The following is a 16,970-nucleotide window of genomic DNA, read 5'->3' on the forward strand; positions in this document are numbered from 1 at the left end:
GAGCCCCCCCGCGCGCCGGGGATGGTGCGGCCCGAGCCCCCCGCCCCCCCCTCCGCGGGCCGCGGTGGTGCGGCCCGGGCGGTCACGTGAGCGGGTGTTGACGCGTTGCCCGGCAACGGGAACATGGCGGAGCCGCCGCGGGTGAGTCGGGGCCGGGCCGGGCCGGGCCGGGGCTGCCCGCCCGGGGCCTCTCCGCGGGCCGTGCCGTGCCGTGCCGCCCCATCCCGCCCCAGTACCGCCTGTCCCGACGCCGCCCATCTGCCCCACTGCTCCCCGGATCGCCCGTCTCGTCCCCTCCCGTTCCGTCCCGATTCCGTCCCCTCCACCGGTACTGCCCGGTCCGGTTCCACTGCCCGGCACTACCCGTCCCCTCCACCGCCGGCCCGGTACCGTCCGGCTCCCCGGTGCGTGCCCCGTGCCTAGTTCCGCTGCTCACCCTCTCTTTAAAAAGAAAGAAAGAAGAACGAGAATAATTTGACTACATGTTGTGCTAGCTGGAAGAATTTCTTTACTAACTCTGTAAGGGATTTTTTAAAATAGATACAAAGTAGAAGCACGTGGAACTCTAAGTGGTGTGAAGTTTTGTCAGGATCTTTATGATCCCAGTGCTTGCTGGGTGACTGTTTTTGTAAATGAGATTAAACTTCTAAATTAAACTTCCATGCCCTGTGGCAAAAAAAATACCACAGCATTAAAATTAAATGCAAATGGCAGTGTGATGCTCTGCTTTTCACCTGTGCTGTGGCCAGGGAAGAATGGGAATGGCAATGGAAAGTCTGTTCCTCTGGAGAAGCAAACAGTCATTTCCCCTGCAGAAGAAGTCTGGCTGCAGAGCTGTTGGTGGCTCTGCACAAATGGAATGCTGTAATTCTGTTTTGCGAGTGTCTCTGTGCTGGCTGTAGAGCCAGGCCCTTGTGTTGAGCCTCTGCTTGCATTGCTCCTGTCTCGTGGCAAAAATGAGGAGATGTGGAGGGGTGAATAGAGTTAGATGCAAAAGGTGGTTTATGTTTCAGGAAAAATCATCTGAGTCTTTCCCAGGCAATGCAGAATGTGACCAACATTTGTGCCCCTGGACAGGGTGACATGGAGCAGCAAGGCCCAGGTGGAGGAGCCCCTCCTCCTCCCTCAGGAGCACCTGCAGCAGAGTCAGGCACAGGCACCGAGCCAGGTACCCTCCCGTGCCTGTGCAACATCTCTGGAGCACAGCCTCTGCTTTTCTCCCATTCTGGTTGTTGTTAATGCAACCAGAGGCACAGCGCTATGAAATCTAATCCTATTGCTTTACCTTTGCCCTTTTTTGTGGCCCAGGGAGTGAAGGACGACCCAGCTCTCGCCATGCAGGGCTGGCCTCTGAGCTCCCCAGTGATCATGGCAGCCAAAGACGGGAAAAGGCAGCTGAGGAACATGAGAGAAGAAAACGGAGGGGGAAAAAAGCAGAAGAAACAGAACTGGTCGTCCTGGACCCGGAACATGTGAGAAGTCTTCAAATCTTGCTGTTATTTGCAGGGTTGGTGTCTGTGTTTCTCTGAAACATGTGAGGTGAGCTGTAAGCAGTGGCTGTTGAGCTGTACGTGTGAAAATCAGTTTTGCCAGAGTATTAACTACTGACTGTGCCACTCAATCCTGACCCCAGAACTGCAGGTTCAGAAGTGAGCAATGCAGTGATCTGATCCCTTCAGTGCCCCTGAAAGAGAAGTGCTTGCAGCAAGAGTGAGCAGGGTGGGTTCTCAGATATAGCTCTTCTGGCATGGTTCTGATTTTCAAATATTCTCACTTTTTGGCATCAGCAAAAACACTCTGTAACATGTCTCACTTGCTGCAGTGAGTGTAGCTAAAATAAGCATACAAGTGTCTATGGCAGAAATAAGATGTTTTATTGGGTGGGGGACGTAGCAGTGAGGTTTCTTCATAATCTGTTTACACAGAGTTTAATAATACTGTCCTTCTTTACAGCCCCTGATGACAAGATTCCAAGCTGCCCTGAAGAATTACCTCACCAAGCAGATAGAACAAGTGAACCTAGACCTCCATGGAATGGTACCCAGCCTCTGCTCTGCCTTTCCACAGCCCCTCCTGTCCCAGCTGCTGGGAGACAGCTCCTCCTCTCTTGTGTCTACAGAGATCAGCCATGAAGACCAGCAAGGAGCAGAGAGAGGAGCTGGGGGTGATCCTTTTTGGGGCCCAGCAGCAGCTGGGGCAGCTGGAGGTGGAGCTGGAGAAGAGCCACGAGCGCCTGTTCCAGGCGGCCGTAGCACGGCAGCAGCTGGAGGAGGAGCTGCAGGGCCTCAGGGGTGCTCACAAGGAAATGTGTCACAACAAGGATGATGAACGCAAGAAAGGTGACCCAGGCAGTCCTGCCAGTGTTTCCCAATTCTAGGGCTGTGTGGAGAAATTAGTTGGAATTTAAGGCAAGCACTGGATTGAAAAATTGCAGCAAAATAATTAATCAGGAGTAATGCGCTCACTGAAAAGTTTCATGGATACTCCTGGAATTCTGTGAGCTGGGAATCCAGAAATTGGTTGCCAGGATCTTTGTTGTGGAGCTGTACTCCAAAACTGATATAAATATTTATGCTGGGGAGGACTGGTTTAGCTGATTTGTGAGAGGTTTTGCTTCAGGAACTTCTGTATTTCTTTGTATTTTATCTCTGTTTAAGGTCTACCCAACAAACAAACTTCTCTGTAACTATTTTGCCTCTTGTCCCCCCAGTTTCTGCAATGCAGACCCAGATTGAAAACCTGGCCTTGGAGCTCTTCTATGTGCAGAACATGGACCAGGACATGCATCACAAGCTTTTACTGATGAAACAGTCAGCAAAGAGGGCTGAGGCAGAGAGGATCCAGGCTGAGGTGGAAAAGAAAAAACAGGTACCAAGAAAAGCTGTCTTTGAAATAAATAAATGCAGGTGCCAGCAAATCAGTCTTGGAGGATGTGCCACCTTGTCAGGAGGAAGGCTAGAGCAATTGAATCATACAAGATGAGTGGGGATATTTTTCTACAATAACTGAAAAAAAATAAATCCATAGGCTTTTCTAAAAAGGAGGAGAAACCCTGCCTGCCCCAGACAACAATGCTGCCCAGAGGGTTTGCAAGCCTTAGGACAGTAAATCACTCTTCACTTGAGGAGAAGGGCTGTAAGGGAAGGAGGATATTTAATGGAGAAATATCATGTATACAGGTCTTGAAAATTATTCTGAATCACAGAATTTCACAATGGAAAGTGAACCTGGGGAATGAGCAGGGCCGGTCGGTGCTGGAGCTCCCTCTGCTGCCTTCCAGGACACAATCACGGGGTACTGCTCCTGCAGAATTCTGTGCAAACTGTTGAAATACAGTGGATTTAGGAGGGTTTTAACAAAGGCTTTTCAAATATACATTATTAAGATTCCCAGTAACTGGACAGGTGAACTCAGTGCTGACAGAAGGGATTGTGACTTCAGAGCTGACCTATCAATTTACTGCTGCAGCTGCAATAATAAACAGTCAGCAAAGGTTTCATTCTCCTGCAAGCTGTCCCTGCTGCAGTTTTGATCCATTTGTGCATGAATGGGAAAGTTTCAGTAGGACTCCAATCTAATCCAGTTGCCAGTTTTAATTCCTTTTTTAGCAGATATTATTCTTATAGGATACAGTTGGTTTAGACTGAGATTCCGTGACTCACCCTGGACTGTTTGGTCTGACTCTGTAGGACCTTTTCCTGGACCAGCTGACAAGGAGAGTCCACCAGCTCCAGGAACAAATTGCTCTGTTTGAGGCTCAGCTTGTGGCCCAAGCAGAGGACACAAAAGTGACGCGGCAGGCAATCAGTGAGGTAGGAGGGGACTTGTCCCTTGGGTTAATATTTCCCTCTGGCAAGCCTGACCCCTTTGGCCCGTGCTCACATGGTGTGCACAATGTGGGACAGAGTTTCACAGTTTGTTCCTGTTTGGAAGAATGAGGACTTTTTTTTCTTTTCCTTTGTCCTTAAGAAGTGCCTGTAAATCACTTCCTCCTGCCCTTCTCAGCAGTTTTTTCATGCAGACCTGTGCTCTGTGGGCTGCTGAGAAATGAACCACCCACAGAGTTGAAGCTGATCCTGCTCAGCACATTAAGAAGAAAAGAAAAAATTGTATTGTAACACGATTTTTTTTTTTTTAACACAGAGTAGATTCATCCTGTCTGTCATTTCTCTGTTCCCCAGGCTGGTCTGGAGGTTCAGGCTATTAACATTGAGAAAAAGAAGCTGATGGACCACTGGAACAGCAGCTTGGCTGGAATGAAGCAGAGGGATGAGGCCTATGTTGTCACTCAGGAGCTGCTGAGGTATGATCTGAAAGCAGGCCCTGAGGACACCCCAGTTTTGGGCAGGAGGGATTCTAGAAGGGGATTCCAGTGTCTCCTGTGGGGTTTAGCACTGTGTGGGCAGGGTGTGTCATGCAGAACAAGTTCCCTGCTCTGAAGTACACAATAAATTTAAAGGATGAGAAGCTCATTCCTTTGTTGCTGTTTTCTTTATCTTATCCACATCTCTTCCTCAGAATGTGGGGGGTTCTTGAAGCTGTTTAGAGTTTTTATGATTGTATTTTATTCCTTTAAAAGAGTTCCCTCATGTTTGCAACATCTCTTACTCCAAAGAGCTGGATGTCAGGAAGGGTTTATCTCTCATTATCAGAGTTTTGTGAGGCTTTTGGAAACATTCAGGAAAACCTCCCTGTTATTACCAGAGGAAGTGTTTATTTGCTCATGAGCCCTAAAGCTTGACTGATTCTCTGAGAACAAACAATCTGCTTTTATATGGTGACATCCTGGTTGGAATGGGGGCTGGGACAATACAGAAAGAATAAATCGATTTTCCTACACACATTTACTTTTGTATCTTAATGTCTCCATCCATCTCCTGCTGACTCTGCACTGTCACAGCAGCTGAGCTCTTACAAACTTCTTCCTTCTTGGGCAGTTGTTGCTGCAATGACATGTTTGAAAAGAGGAATTTGTGGGTGGCTGTTCAGCACCAATCCCTGCGATGACTTTCCATCCTCTTTGCCCCTCCAGCAACTACAGACGTGACCTCAAGTCCCTAGAAGGGGACATCCATGGCTGTGGGAAGTCCATCAGGAAAGAGGAGGAGAAGAACGAGAACCTTGTCAGGCTCCTGAACCGGTCCCAGAATGATGCCAGTGTGACAAAGAAACTGATTGCCCAGTGCCTGCTGGAGCAGGAGGCCCTGCAGGTTCAGACTGGCACCTACACTCGAGTTCTCTATGAGACAGAGGAGGCCCTCAGCAGGACCAAGATGGTGAGGAGGGGCCATGGAACATGAATCCTTTGAATACTTGAATTGAATACCCTTCCTCAGACAGTTTCAATGATCCTGTCTCTGTCTTCCAACCTTTTAGGACCAGGCTGCTCATTTGAATGAGTTGCTGTCCATCAGGAAGGGTATAGAGAAGGGAACTTATGCCAACGAGAAGCTAGAGAGTGAAATCATGGCAAAGCTTCAGGACCAGAGGCTATCCAGCAAAGTTGCAAAGCACTTCTCCCAGCTGGCTGAAAAACTTCGGAACAGAAAAAGCGACTTGGTATGGCATCCCCCCTTGGGAGGGCAGGGAAGGAGGCACTGGAGCAATGGTCCCCAGCAGGGTTGGTCAATGACTTTGTTCTGGTTTCAGGTCTGCATTGAAGCTCTGCTGAGTATTCCTCTCCAATCTGATTCTCCCTGTGATCTTATTGCAGGATTCTGGTGTGTCAGAGAGCTTGGCCAAAAAGGCCTGATACAAAAACACACTGTCCCTTACTTCAAGAATGGGGCAACATGATGAGTCCTGGGAGTATTTACTAGCATTGCTTATGTACTAAAGAAAAACAGTGGCCATGTGGTACTTATGTAATCTAATTTTAACTAATTTTTATTTCTATAATTCATCATGGAATGGGATGCAGGCAGCTCTCAGTTCTGAGGAACATCCAAGGAATAGTCCAGCTGTTTAATCAGTCCAACAGTCCAATCTTTAATCCATGATAAGTTGCTCTCTCTGGGAGTGTATAACTGTATCACTTGGAAGGATTAGAAAACTCAGCCCAGCCCTTCTCCCACCTGTGAGTGCTGTGCTGGTTGTTAGGTGAGGGGGGTGTGTGCCAGGTGTGCTGGAGATGTACAGTACAGTGATGTCCTGGTACTGGTGGCAGGTAACTGGAGACAGCTGGGCAAGGGGTCATTACAGAAGGGATGAGTGAGGTCTCTTAAAGGTTTTTGGAATGTTTAGGCTCCTTAATGCTTTTCAACAGCTGTATGGGAGAGGTAGATATTGTATTACCTGGCAGCTGATGGAGAAGCAAAGATACACAGAAGGTAAGTGGCTCATGGCTTGTAGTACAGACCTGGGAGTAGAATCTCAATCCCCTGAGTCCTGCGCTGGACAAGTGGCATTACAACTCAACAAGGTGTTTGGGTCAGTGATGTGTTTTCTCTCTTGATACTCCCAGGAGCTGCATTTTTACAAGGTTGAGAATGATGTGGCCCAGATTATTCTGAATGCAACCAATACCAGCTGCAGGCTGACAGTTCACCAAAAAACACTCTGTGAGGTGGACAAGGAAATAAAAAATATGAACGAACTGATTGCCTGCCAGGAAAATGAGATTGCAAAGTCCAGGCTCCTGTCTGACAAGAAGGGAGGGATCATCTGCCAGTACAACAAGAAGCTGGAGATGCTTCTTTCTCAGCAAGGGGTAGGTACTTTTGTGTTTCAGCCCCAATTTTGATTTTATTCTTTGTGGTGGCCACAGATGTCCCTGATCAATGTAACTGTGTTAAGTGTTGGGTAGTTCAAACATTCAGGCATCAGCACTGTGATTTAAAAGCTGCATTGTTTACTGCAGGTGTTTCTGTTTATCAGTTCAAAATGCTGTGAAGGGAATTGTGAAATGAGGGTGTGTCTGGCATGGATACCTCAGGGACTTGCTGGCACCTGATGAAAATGTCAAATGCCATCAGTGAATAAATAAGATCTTGTTAGGAAAACCTGCAAACATTGAGGACGGGAGAATGGGGCAGGTAGTGAGATTTCAGTAGTTTGAGAGTTGGCTCTATTGGGATGACTCCCAGATCTCTCCCTGGCAGTGTAAGACCTTATGGATACTCATGGGGAAATGAGTCCTGTGCAAACTTTGGAATGTCCAGATACTGTAAACAACTCAGGCAGCTTATGCCTGATTTAGCCCAAACTTTGCTCTTGTACAGGGGCAAGAACTGGGACCACTGGAAATTGAGATCAACAAGCTGAACAAACTGATAGAAGAATGCAGCTCTGAGGTGATGACGTTGCAGAAGTACTGGCTCAGTGAGCAGAAGGAGCTGGTGAAGCTGACACGGGAGCGGGAGGAACAAATAACCTCCCTGGACACGCTACAGAAGCAGATCATCATCATGCAGCAGAGGAAACTGCGCCTCGAAAGTTCGTCATTCCTTAAAGTCCAACTCTTCCTTAAAATGTTATCTGTGAAGGGAGGGGAAAGGGAGTGGAGGGTTAGAGATGGGAAAAGCTGGACCTGCCCCAAAGAGTGCTCTTGGCTGTGTGTGAGCAGGAATTCCAAAAGCCCAGGCACTGCTGCTGATTGCACCTGGTTATTCCTATAAGGATTGATCCCACTGTCCCAACAGTCGGACCCTAAGTGACAATGTCACCTGTTACACTTGATAAATAAAGTTTGCAAGTAGTGGGGAGGTAAATGTCCCCAGCACTTTCCTTGGCCAAACCCAACTTTTTCCCACAGCAATCTCCTTCAAAACCTTTTTTTTTGTTTTTTGAGCTTGTGGGAAATCATTTTGGCTGAGACATGTCATGGGACACGGGTGGCTCTGCCTGAGGTGGTGCCAGCTCTGATAGCCATTTGTCACACCTTGTCTCTGTTCAACCCAGTGCTCAGGGGAATTTAAAGATTTTTTTTTTCTCTTTACCAATAGATGAACTTCAGCAGGAAATAAAAGAACAGAAGGACGTGGAACGGCACATGAAGAACATGTCAAATGACTTGATAAAGTTGAACATGTTGATCAACAAGAACAACAGCAGCGTTCAGGACCTGCAAAATGGCAAAATCATCACAGAGAATGAGTTTGTGCAGTCTCTCAAGGTACTGAGGCACCTGGCACCTCATTCCCAGTCTCAGTCTCCTGTGCAGATCAGAGGCAAACAGTGATCCTGGAAAACCTTCTCAGCCTGACAACACTGTTTTGTTTTGTTCTTCCCAAATCTAGGCAGCAGAAAAAGAATCCATGGAGATGCAGGAGAAGCACAGTAAACTGACTGAGGAGAAGGAAAGGCTCCTGAACAGCCTGGTAGAAGCAGAGTAGGTACCAGAGTGCCACAGTCCTCTGTGACTGTGTCCATGTTCCCATTCTCCTGCAGTCACCAAAGCTGGCCCCAGGAAATGTGCTTCTAGCCGTCCTGGAGAAGGGGATGAATGTTTGAAAGGTGTTTCAGCAGTCTCTGGAACCAGCAGGAGCTGGGAGGATGTTGGCTTCAACAGTTCCAGGATGTGTGAACTGGATGTTGCCAAAATCCATATGGGAAGACTGCCAGTAACTGGCAGTGAGTGTGCTGCACTGGATAGGTCATTGGGGGTCTAGCTTTCTCCTTCCTTCCCCTTTCTTCTCTGAAGGCATCAGATCCTGCTGTGGGAGAAGAAGTTCCAGCTGGCAAAAGAGATGCGGGAAGCAACAGATGCACTGTTAGAACACGGCGAAATCCATGACATGAAAACAGAGATTCGGAGGATGCAAGTAAGGCACTGGGAAGGAGGGCTGAGGAGGGGAAGCCACCCAATGTCCTCAGCCTTGGAGTGGCTGAAACATGAGGCAGGAGATGAGAAATAGGCTGGAGAAGTGGCATCTTCAGGGCCCAGGGTGGGACTCTAAACCCCTGCAGCTCGACTGAACTGAGCACATCCAGCCCACACATCCTGCATTCCCTGTGCCAGCCTCAGTAGAATCTGGATACTCCCAAGAAATCTATTTAAATTGCAGTATGTCTGCCACCTGATTCTGTGACCCTGATTTATGTGCAGTGTTGATTACTAAATATTGCATCACTTTAATCACTGGTTTAGGGAAGTGTTCCCTCTCCTGGCAGAGAAGCTCATCCCCTTCATTCTCAGGATGCTTCTGCATTTTGCTTCTGCTTTTGCTAATGAGGTTCAGACTAATTTTGAGTATTGGTGTAGACAAATTGATAATCCAGGCCTCTGCTTTCTAGATCCACACACAGCAAAACAGCTTTGGACCTGGACCAAATCTGGCTTGTGGGCACTCATGCCCCATATATCTGGTTTATGCTGGTGGGATGTGCCACCCGGACAACTTCCCTTGATGCTCTTGGCAAACATTTGGGATTTTGAGGCTGGTTTGTGTCTTGGCAAATGGCAGGTCCGCTATGGGCAGCTGCAGAAGCAGCAGGAGATGTTGATTCGGGCGATGGAGACGTGTGTTTCCCAAAGAGAGACCATAACAGATCGGGCAGAGGCTCAGAGCAAAGTAAAACACAGCACCAAGAGCGACTATCAAAGCAGGAAACAGGAGCTGAAGAAGAAAATCAGGGAAACCCAGGAGGTGAGCAAGGAAAGTGGGGCTGCAGGAGCTCACACAGCTGGGGTTGGCCTTGTGGTGAGCAGCAGTGAGCACAGCAGTGTCCGTGCACAGACCCTGCGCCGGCACGGGGGCAGGCTTGGAAAATCATTAATTGAAAATCCCCCAAAACCCAGTTCTGGGAGGATGGTCAGGAATGCAGCTGATCTAGAGAACTGAAATCTACCATTCCCTTCTCTTCCATTTACTAGAACATTTATGAATGCAACCAAACCATGCAGGAGCTGGAGATCATCCAAGAGTCCCTCAATGACAACTTTTCAGAAAAGAAGCAGGCATTGCACCAGCTCCAGGCTGAGACTGACAGCTTCAGCTTGGACAGGGAATGTCTTCAGAACGAGAAACGATGGGTGAGCACATCCACTCCCTTACAGCATGTGAGCCAGCCAGGGCCTGCTGCTTCCTCTGCTGCCAGCTCTGTCCTCAACTGGGTGTGTTCAGTGTGGTGTTAGAGCAACACATTAACTGAGCACGTTTGGGGAGCTCACCAAGAGCCAGCCTGACATATTGCAACCCTGTCTTGGTGAGGCTTCCCTTATATATGTGGGGATTTCTCTGATTTATGGAATTCTGTGACGTCTATACCCCTCCAACACCTGGGCTGAGGGTGCTGTTTGGCTGTTGTGGTGGGGAATTCACAGCTCTGTCCTTCCCTTGTCCATGTGATGGTCGCAGCACCTGACACGAGTCCTGTCCATGCTTTTTCTACTGTCACAGCCCCTTCTCTTTTTGCTTTTCTCAGAACCTGTTGGAGCTTGTGGCCCACCAGGCACACCAGAAGCAGCTGCAGGCACTGAGGCAAGGGAAGTACAAGGCCCTGTGCCACACTGAAGAGGCCTGCATGACCCAGCAGGAGAAGCTGCAGGGTCGGCTGCAGACCATTAACACCATCGTGCAGCAGATCCAGGAGGAACAGCCCCAGCACCAAAGGGCTCTGCAGTGGCTCAGGAACTGCTTGAGATCCAAGCTCGGGTCGGAGAAAGCCTGACAGAAATATAGAAAAAAATATATAATATCTTTTATATTCTTCCACAGGCTCCAGACTTTGTAAATAAATAAATAGATAAATAAATGCTAGATAAGCAGGTGCGGTGTATAATATTGCCTTTGTCGAGTATGATGTTTATTTCAGACGTACCATCGTAATTCTTTCGGTATGCTCCTGTTTACGTTTCACTTTCTCGGCCCCAAGCAGCTGCTGGGCCCCGCCTCGCCGCCCCGCCCCGGTGTAGCCCCGATTGCAGGGGTGGGGGCGGCGCAGCCCCGGCTGCCGGCCAAGCCCCGGCAGCAGCGGTGCCGGTGTGGGTGCCGGTGCCGGTGCCGGTGCGTCCCCGCTCCCGGAGCCGCTGCCCAGCCATGGGGCCGGGCCCGGGGCTGGCGGCCGCGCTGCTGGCGCTGCTGGTCCCGGCCGCGGCGCGGGGCCCCGGCGCTGCCGCCTGCGATGTGTCCCCGGGCGGCCGCTTCGACTGCGGCCCCGAGCGGCTCCTGTCGCGGGCGGGCTGCGAGGCGCGGGGCTGCTGCTACAGCGCCGGGCCCGGGCCCCGCGCCGCGCCCGGCCCGCCCTGGTGCTTCTTCCCCCGCGGCTACCGCAGCTACCGCGCCGAGAACCTGACGGCCACCGAGAGCGGCTTCTCGGCCCGGCTGCGCCGCGTGGCCGCCGCCTTCCTGCCGGGCGCGGTGGACGAGCTGCGGCTGGACCTGGCGCTGGAGACCGCGGCCCGCCTGCGCTTCACGGTGCGGCCCGGCCCGCGCGGCTGCCCCGCGGTGCCCCGGTTCCCCGCTGACCGCTCTCCGCCCGCAGCTCCGGGACGCGGCCCGGCAGCGCTATGAGGTGCCGCTGGGCACGCCGCGGGTGCGCGGCCGAGCCCCGTCCACGCTCTACGGGCTGCAGGTCAGCCAGGACCCCTTCGGCCTCGTCGTGTGCCGGCAGCGCGGCGGGAGAGTCCTGTGAGTGCCCCTCGGCCCCTCGCTTCCCGAGGGACGCGGGTGGGAAACCTGCACAGCCCCAGCGTGCCGGGATGGGTGCGGGGACGCTGCTGTTCATCTGGGACACTGCTGACAGCAGTGGGGTGGCTGTGCGGGCTTTACATTGACTCCCTCTGCAGTTCCGTGGCTGGGCAGGGAACCAGGAATCCCGGAGCACAGTCAAAACTTGTTTTTATTTCCCGCGGTGATGAGCAGCCGTGTCCCTGCCCAGCACCGTTTGCCCCAGCTCAGTGCCTCCCTCCCAGCTGTTGGCCGCAGTCTCCCTTTCTCTCTGCAGGCTGAACACCACGGTCGCACCCCTCTTCTTCACAGACCAGTTCCTGCAGATCTCCACCTCCCTGCCCTCCCATTTCATTTCGGGACTGGGGGAGCACCTGACACCTCTGTTCCTTGACACAGCGTGGACCAGGGTCACACTCTGGAATCGGGACATGGCACCCGCGGTATGGAGCAGCGCTGAGGGAAAGGGACACAGATTCAGCCGAGCTCCTGGGGGTGGCCCTGCGGCCTCTCACATCTTGTCTGGGGCTGGGGAGATGTGTCTGTGCTGGTTCAGCTCTGGGCCTTGGCCATAACACTGGACAAGCCCATGGGACCCTTATCCCCAGGCCCAGGTTTGTCCCCCTGGAGCTCTGTGCTGCCTGGGAGCTGTTTGCAGGGCCCTGGCTCAGGGCAGGGCTCGACCGAGTTGGCATAATTTGGGAGCGCAGCCCTGGGTGTGCACCTGAAGCCAGTCCTCCTGACCAGAGGTGGGGGCAGTTGGGTGGGTGTGGGGGTCTCCAGCAGAGCCTCATTGGCACCACACTGTGCTCTACTCCAGCCCCACGTCAACCTCTATGGCTCTCACCCCTTCTACCTGGTGATGGAGGACGATGGTTCAGCCCACGGTGTCTTTCTGCTGAACAGCAACGCGATGGGTGAGTCCCGTGGGGGTGCTGAGCGTGGCCCTGTCCCCATCCCCATCCTCATCTTCCTCCCCTGGCACTTGTGCTTCCCCAGACGTGCTCCTGCAGCCCAGCCCGGCCCTGACCTGGCGCACGACAGGGGGAATCCTGGACTTCTACATCTTCCTGGGCCCCGACCCCAAAAGCGTGGTGCGGCAGTACCTGGATGTGGTTGGTATGGCTGAGCCACGGCCGGGATGGCTCTGTTGGGATGCCATGAGCCACGTGGCACAGCAGGGCTCTGGGCTGGCACAAGGCCGGGCCATCCCTGCCAGCACCCACCATCCACCCTCCAGGGTTCCCCTTCATGCCCCCGTACTGGGGCCTGGGCTTCCACCTGTGCCGCTGGGGCTACTCCTCCACTGACATCACCCGGCAGGTGGTGGCCAACATGACAGCAGCCCGCTTCCCCCTGGTAGGTCCGGGCTGCTCCCGGAGGCTGTGGGGGGCTGGTGGGAGCCCCACGGGGTGGGGGTCCCACGGCAGCACGTGGGGTCCCTGCTCCTCCCAAGCTGCGGTGCCTCCATCCACAGGATGTGCAGTGGAATGACCTAGATTATGCAGATGCCAAGAGGGTTTTCACCTTCAACAAGAAAAGCTTCAAGGACTACCCAGAGATGGTGCGGGACTTCCACAGCCGCGGGCTGAGGTACATCATGATTGTGGTGAGTTGCACCGGCAGGCTGGCACTGGGCTTCAGCTGCCCCAGGGTGGTGATGAAGGCAGGGCTGGCCATTCCCTGTTGTAAAGCCCTGGCTTTGTGCCCTTCCAGGATGCTGGGATCAGCAGCTCGGGGCCCCCTGGCACCTACAAGCCCTACAATGAGGGCCTGAAGCGAGGGGTGTTCATCCGAAACGCCACGGGGCAGCCCCTGATCGGGAAGGTGCGTGTGGGGAGCAGCCCCAGTGCCCACAGACAGGGCTCGACGGGCTGGGGCAGCAGGACCCCGAGAATGGGAGAGAAACCTTTGGGGGGCCGTGGTGGGAGGTGGGGTGGTGTGTGGGGCTGGGGGCTCTGCCCAACGCTCTCCCTCCTGCAGGTCTGGCCAGGCCCCACGGCATTCCCGGACTTCACCAACCCAAAGACTCACGAGTGGTGGCACGACATGGTGAAGGACTTCCACGACCAAGTGCCCTTTGATGGCATGTGGCTTGTGAGTGGCCCTGTTGTAGCTGCTGGCCCTGGCTCCTGCCCTGCACCTGTGCTGGGCCTCAGTGCAGCAGCGAGGCCATCCCATCCTTCCTTCCCTCCCCAGGACATGAATGAGCCATCCAACTTTGTGGAGGGCTCCCAGGATGGCTGCCCCAACAATAACCTGGAGCATCCCCCCTACGTGCCAGGTACAGGAGTGGGTTCCAGCCCTGCCCAGGGCTCTGGGAGGCTGGCAGGAGCCCGGGGGATGCTCTGAGCTCCACCTCTCCCCTGCAGGTGTGTTTGGGGGACGCCTGCAAGCCGGGACCATCTGTGCCTCCAGCCAGCAGTACCTGTCATCTCATTACAACCTGCACAGCCTGTATGGGCTGACTGAGGCCATCGCCTCCCACAAGTGAGCCTGGGGCTCCTGCCACAGCTCCTGCACATGCTGGAGGTGCAGAGCTGGGAGAGACCCACTGTGGGCAGGCATTGGGTGGTGGGTGAGGGTTTGGTGTGGAGCACAGGGCTCTTTGGGAGCCCTGGATCCCTTGCCTGGCCAGGGGCTGCTGAGCAGAGCCCTCCCACTCCCAGTGCTCTGCTGAGGGTCCGGGGCAAGCGTCCCTTCATCATCTCACGCTCCACCTTCGCTGGGCACGGGCGCTATGCCGGGCACTGGACAGGGGATGTTGGCAGCGACTGGGAGCAGCTCTACTACTCCATACCAGGTAGGCTGTGGGGCACTGGGCCTGCGCCCACACCCCTGCTTCCCCCTTGCCCCCACAGCCAGGGGCTTCTTCACAAGCTCCATCCCCGGGTGCTGCAGAGTCCTGATGCCCTCTGTGCCCCCTGCAGAGGTGCTGCTCTTCAACCTCTTCGGGGTGCCACTGGTGGGTGCCGACATCTGTGGCTTCCTGGGCAACACAAACGAGGAGCTGTGCGTGCGCTGGACCCAGCTGGGCGCCTTCTACCCCTTCATGCGGAACCACAACGACCACGGCACCCGGGTGAGCCCTGCGAGCCCTCACCTGCCAGGCAGGGGGCTCCGGGCCAAGCCGGGGCTGCCCTGCCAGCGTGGGCAGGTGGCTGCTTCAGCTGCAGGCCTGTGTGCCCCAGTGCTGGGAGAATCCATCCTGCCTGCCTGAAATGCACCCTCCGTTCCTGTTCCTCCCCGCCGGGCTGAGCATCCCCTGGGGCCTTTCCCCTCCCCGCAGCCGCAGGAGCCCTTCGCCTTCAGCCCGCCCGCCCAGGCTGCCATGAGGAACGCCCTGCGCCTCCGCTACTCCCTCCTGCCCTTCCTCTACACCCTGTTCCACCGGGCTCACAGCGCCGGCCAGACCGTGGCACGGCCCCTGTTCCTCGAGTGAGTGCCAGCCCCGCCGGGCTCAGCGGGAGGCGGCTGCAGGGTCTCCTGGCACTGCCCTCCCCTCCTTCCCCAGGTTCCCCACAGACCCCAACACCTGGGCTGTGGACCGCCAGCTCCTGTGGGGCGGGGGGCTGCTCATCACCCCCGTGCTGGAGGCAGGACAGACCAAAGTCAGCGGCTACTTCCCAGCAGGGACGTGGTACAGCCTCGCAGGGGTGAGTGCTCCTGCTGTGTTGCAGAGGAGGCTTTGCTGTGGCACCTCTTGCACATTTCTGCATGTGTGTACGTTTTCCCTGGGGCTGTGTGGGTCTTGTGCCTCACCTGCCTTTGCCGGTGGCCATCTGAGGGCTCTGGCACTGGGCTCGACCCCCCCCCCAACTATGTGGCATCCCGTGCCTGGTCTTCCCTCTTTGTCCCCGTGCAGGACTCCACCATCCACAGCAAAGGGCAGTGGATCCTCCTGCCAGCACCCCTGGATACCATCAACGTCCATGTCCGTGCAGGGCACATCCTGCCCCTGCAGGTGAGCCCCCTCTGCTCTGTGGGGACACCAGGGTGGCCTGTCTGAGCAGCCTGGGAGGGCGGCAGTGCCCACACCGCTGCCAGGACAATGCCAGAGAAGCTGTGGCTGCAGGGCTGAGGGACACGGCTGTGGCAGTGCCCCGAGCTGTGCCTGCCCCGTGCCCCAGGAGCCTGCGTTCAGCACTGCCCAGTCCCGTGGGAAGGGCATGGCCTTGGTGGTGGCGCTGACCCTGGACGGCTTCGCCAGAGGAGACCTGTTCTGGGATGATGGGGAGAGCTGGGAGACCTCTGAGAGGGGGGACTACACAGAGATCCTCTTCCTGGCCTCCAACGTGAGCACGGGGAGCTGCTGGCGGGGGTGTCTGGGCAGGGGCTCCTGGTGGCCCTGGCACACGTGTGTCTGCTAGTGGCCAGCAGAGGGGCAGCAGGTGGGGCAGGGCACCTGGAGGAGCCCTGAATGCACGTGGGGTGGCTGAGAGGCAGGGGCACACGGTGCCATCCCCGTAGGACGCCGTGCTCAGCCAGCTGCTGCGGGGCAGCGCCCACCTCGACGGGGTCCTGCTGGAGGCCGTGACTGTGCTGGGGGTCACCAGCCCTCCCCGGCAAGTCCTGGCCAACGGTGCCATCGTGAGTGACTTCTCCTACCGCAGTGACACCCAGGTGAGTGCTTGTTCCCACCCTGGGGAGGGGTGTTGGCCAGGAAGGGACCTGGAGTGTGGCCAAGGGGCTGGCGGGGTCCGCCCCAGTGATGGCACAGCACAGGCCATGGGTGCCCTTCCGGGGGATCTGTGGGACCAGGACTGTGCCAGGCTGGGGCTCTGCAAGGGCCAGGATCGCCCTGGGCTCTGACATTCCTGGGCTCCCTCCTGGCTGGCTCTCACCTTCCTTGTCCCCTCAGGTGCTGAGAGTCCCTGTGTCACTGCCCATGTGGGAGCAGTTTGTGATCTCCTGGTCCTGACCCAGCATCAGTCACAGGGAGAGGCCGTGCTGCTCCCCTGGAATCCGAGGCCAAATCCATCCCATCCCCTGTACCCTGAGCTGCCCCTGCTCCTCCCACACTTCCTGGACCTTGTTCTCCCTCTGCTGCTGGGCATCAATGGAGGGCTGTGCACTGACTGGCAGACAGAGGGGAGCCTTGCACAGTCCCCAGGGACAGGGAAAACCTCACCATCATCAAATCAGGGAAAAAGACCTAAGTGCCTTGTGAGACAGCAAACCAGTTACTCTTGGAGACTGATAACTGGGGCAGAGAACTACAGGGAGTTTCCTGGCTGTGGTTTTGGGGAGGGGGATGTTCAGGGGCTGAGGGAGCAGTACTGTGAATAAAGCTGCTGTTTGCTGGGAGCAGCCCCAGGCAGTGTCCTTGTCCTCTCTCCCTGCCTCTGGGCTGGGACACCC

General features: G+C 54.9%; 2 protein-coding genes and 1 long non-coding RNA gene across 6 annotated transcripts; 2 read left to right on the forward strand and 1 right to left on the reverse strand.

Moving 5' to 3' along the window:
• Positions 1–25: 25 nt before the first annotated feature.
• CCDC40 (coiled-coil domain 40 molecular ruler complex subunit) lies at positions 26–10,708 on the forward strand. 4 transcript variants are annotated; one of them, XM_077787411.2, is made up of 18 exons: positions 26–141; positions 1,078–1,168; positions 1,309–1,472; positions 1,954–2,037; positions 2,120–2,339; positions 2,711–2,868; positions 3,690–3,812; positions 4,182–4,303; positions 5,033–5,276; positions 5,377–5,559; positions 6,464–6,709; positions 7,221–7,434; positions 7,944–8,113; positions 8,238–8,329; positions 8,642–8,762; positions 9,405–9,587; positions 9,815–9,973; positions 10,366–10,708. In XM_077787411.2, the coding sequence occupies exons 1-18, from the start codon at positions 124–126 to the stop codon at positions 10,609–10,611; spliced, it is 2,838 nt and encodes a 945-aa protein (XP_077643537.2). In that variant the 5' UTR covers positions 26–123; the 3' UTR covers positions 10,612–10,708. The 4 variants fall into 4 exon arrangements, with proteins under 4 accessions (XP_077643537.2, XP_085412693.1, XP_085412694.1 ...); XM_085556567.1 differs by having other exon boundaries at positions 94–141; positions 1,014–1,168; XM_085556568.1 differs by lacking the exon at positions 26–141 and adding an exon at positions 225–519.
• On the reverse strand, positions 3,135–3,776 carry LOC116184272 (uncharacterized). Its single transcript, XR_004149037.3, has 2 exons — positions 3,663–3,776; positions 3,135–3,322 (listed from the first exon to the last, which is right to left on the reverse strand). It is a non-coding gene; the product is annotated as an uncharacterized LOC116184272 (long non-coding RNA).
• A 256-nt stretch (positions 10,709–10,964) lies between the features above and the next one.
• On the forward strand, positions 10,965–16,916 carry GAA (alpha glucosidase). Its single transcript, XM_021534190.3, has 19 exons — positions 10,965–11,357; positions 11,425–11,570; positions 11,887–12,052; positions 12,430–12,526; positions 12,609–12,728; positions 12,850–12,968; positions 13,087–13,218; positions 13,326–13,436; positions 13,593–13,706; positions 13,809–13,893; positions 13,982–14,099; positions 14,279–14,412; positions 14,540–14,691; positions 14,899–15,047; positions 15,124–15,265; positions 15,475–15,573; positions 15,740–15,904; positions 16,080–16,232; positions 16,471–16,916. Exons 1-19 carry the CDS (start codon positions 10,980–10,982, stop codon positions 16,528–16,530), a joined length of 2,640 nt encoding a protein of 879 aa, XP_021389865.3. The 5' UTR covers positions 10,965–10,979; the 3' UTR covers positions 16,531–16,916.
• Positions 16,917–16,970: the final 54 nt, after the last annotated feature.

This window comes from Lonchura striata, chromosome 18 (assembly GCF_050655825.1).
Source record: "Lonchura striata isolate lonStrDom1 chromosome 18, ASM5065582v1, whole genome shotgun sequence".
In the NCBI taxonomy this organism is placed as follows: domain Eukaryota; kingdom Metazoa; phylum Chordata; class Aves; order Passeriformes; family Estrildidae; genus Lonchura; species Lonchura striata.

Excerpts from the sequence above, each read along its gene's own strand:
- CCDC40 (XM_085556567.1), top strand. The coding sequence starts at position 1,042 with ATGCAGAATGTGACCAACATTTGTGCCCCTGGACAGGGTGACATGGAG. Across the intron at positions 2,340-2,710 it reads GGATGATGAACGCAAGAAAG|TTTCTGCAATGCAGACCCAG; the intron begins GTGACCCAGGCA and ends TTGTCCCCCCAG. Across the intron at positions 8,330-8,641 it reads AACAGCCTGGTAGAAGCAGA|GCATCAGATCCTGCTGTGGG; the intron begins GTAGGTACCAGA and ends TCTTCTCTGAAG.
- GAA (XM_021534190.3), top strand. The coding sequence starts at position 10,980 with ATGGGGCCGGGCCCGGGGCTGGCGGCCGCGCTGCTGGCGCTGCTGGTC. Across the intron at positions 11,571-11,886 it reads CAGCGCGGCGGGAGAGTCCT|GCTGAACACCACGGTCGCAC; the intron begins GTGAGTGCCCCT and ends TTCTCTCTGCAG. Across the intron at positions 15,905-16,079 it reads TCCTCTTCCTGGCCTCCAAC|GACGCCGTGCTCAGCCAGCT; the intron begins GTGAGCACGGGG and ends CCATCCCCGTAG.